Source organism: Desarmillaria tabescens (assembly GCF_030435595.1).
Source record: "Desarmillaria tabescens strain CCBAS 213 chromosome Unknown EV420scaffold_19, whole genome shotgun sequence".
In the NCBI taxonomy this organism is placed as follows: Eukaryota; Fungi; Basidiomycota; class Agaricomycetes; order Agaricales; family Physalacriaceae; genus Desarmillaria; species Desarmillaria tabescens.
In genome coordinates, this window is record NW_026848318.1 from 35046 (window position 1) to 37207 (window position 2162).

The following is a 2162-nucleotide window of genomic DNA, read 5'->3' on the forward strand; positions in this document are numbered from 1 at the left end:
CCATATCGAATCACGACGAGAAAGGCGTTGGCGAAATACCATAGATAAGTCATAGTACACTGTGGAAACGGAACATGTCTCCATCGGCTGGTCAGGTGTCTTTTCGTCCTTGTTTTTCGATGGCCTTCATTTCCTCTGACTGACGGCAATGAAGCAGCGAGAAAACGACACCGGTACATCTGGTCTTGATTGTGAGATTGGTCGTCCTCGAGAGAAAAGTGGTTACGCACCCATTACCACTCTCTCCAACATCCAGGCCCTCCATGTACGTGTGGGTAAAAATACAAATATTTTAGTGCAGTGTAAGTAGTAGTAACGAGGAAGCTCGGTACTCGGCCCGATATTGATTCTTATCCGCCAATTTGAATTTGAATTTGAACTTGCGGCTGACGTCTGCGGCAATTGTGTTTGCATTTGCGCAGGATATTTGCTACTTCCTTGTGCTTGAAACCGAGCCATCTTTACAGAAGAAAGGTAGAGGTCACAATCCTCACCAAGCTACTAATGACGCATACATGCAAGGAGCCCAAGACACATGCAAAAACGACGACAAGAACAGCCGTTACCCCGGTTTTCTTTCCCTGAGCACTTGACCTTGATCTTCGATCCGTCAGGCAATCTTGTCTTGTCTTTTCTTTGCTGTTCGATGGCCATACATTCTGCAAAATCGGAAGCTCGGAAGCTCGGGTCCGTAGGCGTAGCATAGCTGTTTTCACGGCATAGTGATGGCGCATACATGCAGTGCTTCAGTGTTGGAAAGAAAAGGAACGATACGTATTTATTCCTTCTCCCGCGAACGACGAATATCAAGACTCACTTCTAGGTGCAACGGCATCAGCTATGAGCACTGCATGTCAATTCTCCCGTTTCTATATTTTACTGTGCGACTGGGTCTTGACATCCATTTTGCATTCCTTGTCTTACACCTTTCTCCATGTGATTCAGCATGCGAGTGGATACCCGTACCAGGCTGCTACATCTGTATCAAGTTCAAGTTCAAGGTCGTTATCTCAAGAAAGGGCGATACCATCCTGAAGACCGCTAGCAGCACACGTTTACCTAGTGGACGAGGTACGTGCATATTCCGTCACTGGCACTCCTTGAACTAACCAATCGATGTAAGACCTTACAGCATACATTTTCGCAACTTACCATGCTAAACTGTCTACATCCAACGTTAAAGCCCTTGCCAAAAGGATTAGCCCCGACACAACGAGCGTGAAGCACAGTCACCTTTCCACATATCCGTCATCCAAGGCGACTCTGCGCGCGCCACCGTCTCAGGGCCCTATCTCGATAAACATACCCCTCTTTTAGACCCGCGCTAGTCCTCTTCAGTGCGGCGGTCGACGTTTCGACCCCCTCCAGCCATCCTTCTTCGCGGGTTTGCTGTCGACGAGGGACAGCCTGCTTATACCTATCTGCAGTGGCTACAAGTGTGTTGCTTGACCCGCCGATTGGGCTGAAGAGTTGAAACCATCCAAGAGCCACTCGGATCGTATGCCCGTCTACATCCTTTCCTTGCATACAGCTCAAACTTATCCGCGTTGATCCAATTCGGCAACACCTGCTTCATAACTTTCAACTTGCTTCCAACGCCTGTCGGTGTCGCTAATCAGAGGAGATAAAGAGAGAATCGCAGAGAAAACGACAGACAACATGTGCTTCACCAGTTATATCGACCCTCACCTGCAGCATAGACTACGACACAAGGAGCTTGCAGCAATTTCCCCGGTTCCAGCAGAGATGCGATCAGTCTACCGCCGCTTCACTTTTCTACATGCCTTGTGCTCGTTGCAGTCGAACGATGCGACGGCGGTGTGATCGTTGGGGGCTAAGCTGACTGGTATCGAAGCTGAATGGTGATAAGCTGTGGGGAAAGATGAAAGAGAGCCCTAGAAAGATGAGGAAGTACGTTGAAGTGTATCGTGTGGCAGGAAGAACACACCTTTAGTAGGAACTGGTACGTCTCCGCTTCATCCTCACCAGTGACGGTTCTCATAGCTATTACAGAGGAAATTTGGCTAAGAGCCGGGACGCCATTCCTATCTATGCCTACAATTCCAGCAGTTTCCCCCGACTCGTGCAGGGATGTGACCAGTGTTCTGTTGCTGCACCTTCCTATACATTTTGGTCCAAAACGCAGTGCACCAGCTTTAGGA

The 2162-nt window shown here is 48.8% G+C and overlaps 1 protein-coding gene across 1 annotated transcript; it reads left to right on the forward strand.

The window, feature by feature from the left end:
- Positions 1-851: 851 nt before the first annotated feature.
- On the forward strand, positions 852-1317 carry EV420DRAFT_1643255 (uncharacterized protein; the record flags this gene model as incomplete). Its single annotated transcript, XM_060477478.1, has 2 exons — positions 852-1071; positions 1124-1317. 2 exons carry the CDS (start codon positions 852-854, stop codon positions 1315-1317), a joined length of 414 nt encoding a protein of 137 aa, XP_060330208.1.
- Between the last annotated feature and the right edge of the window lie 845 nt (positions 1318-2162).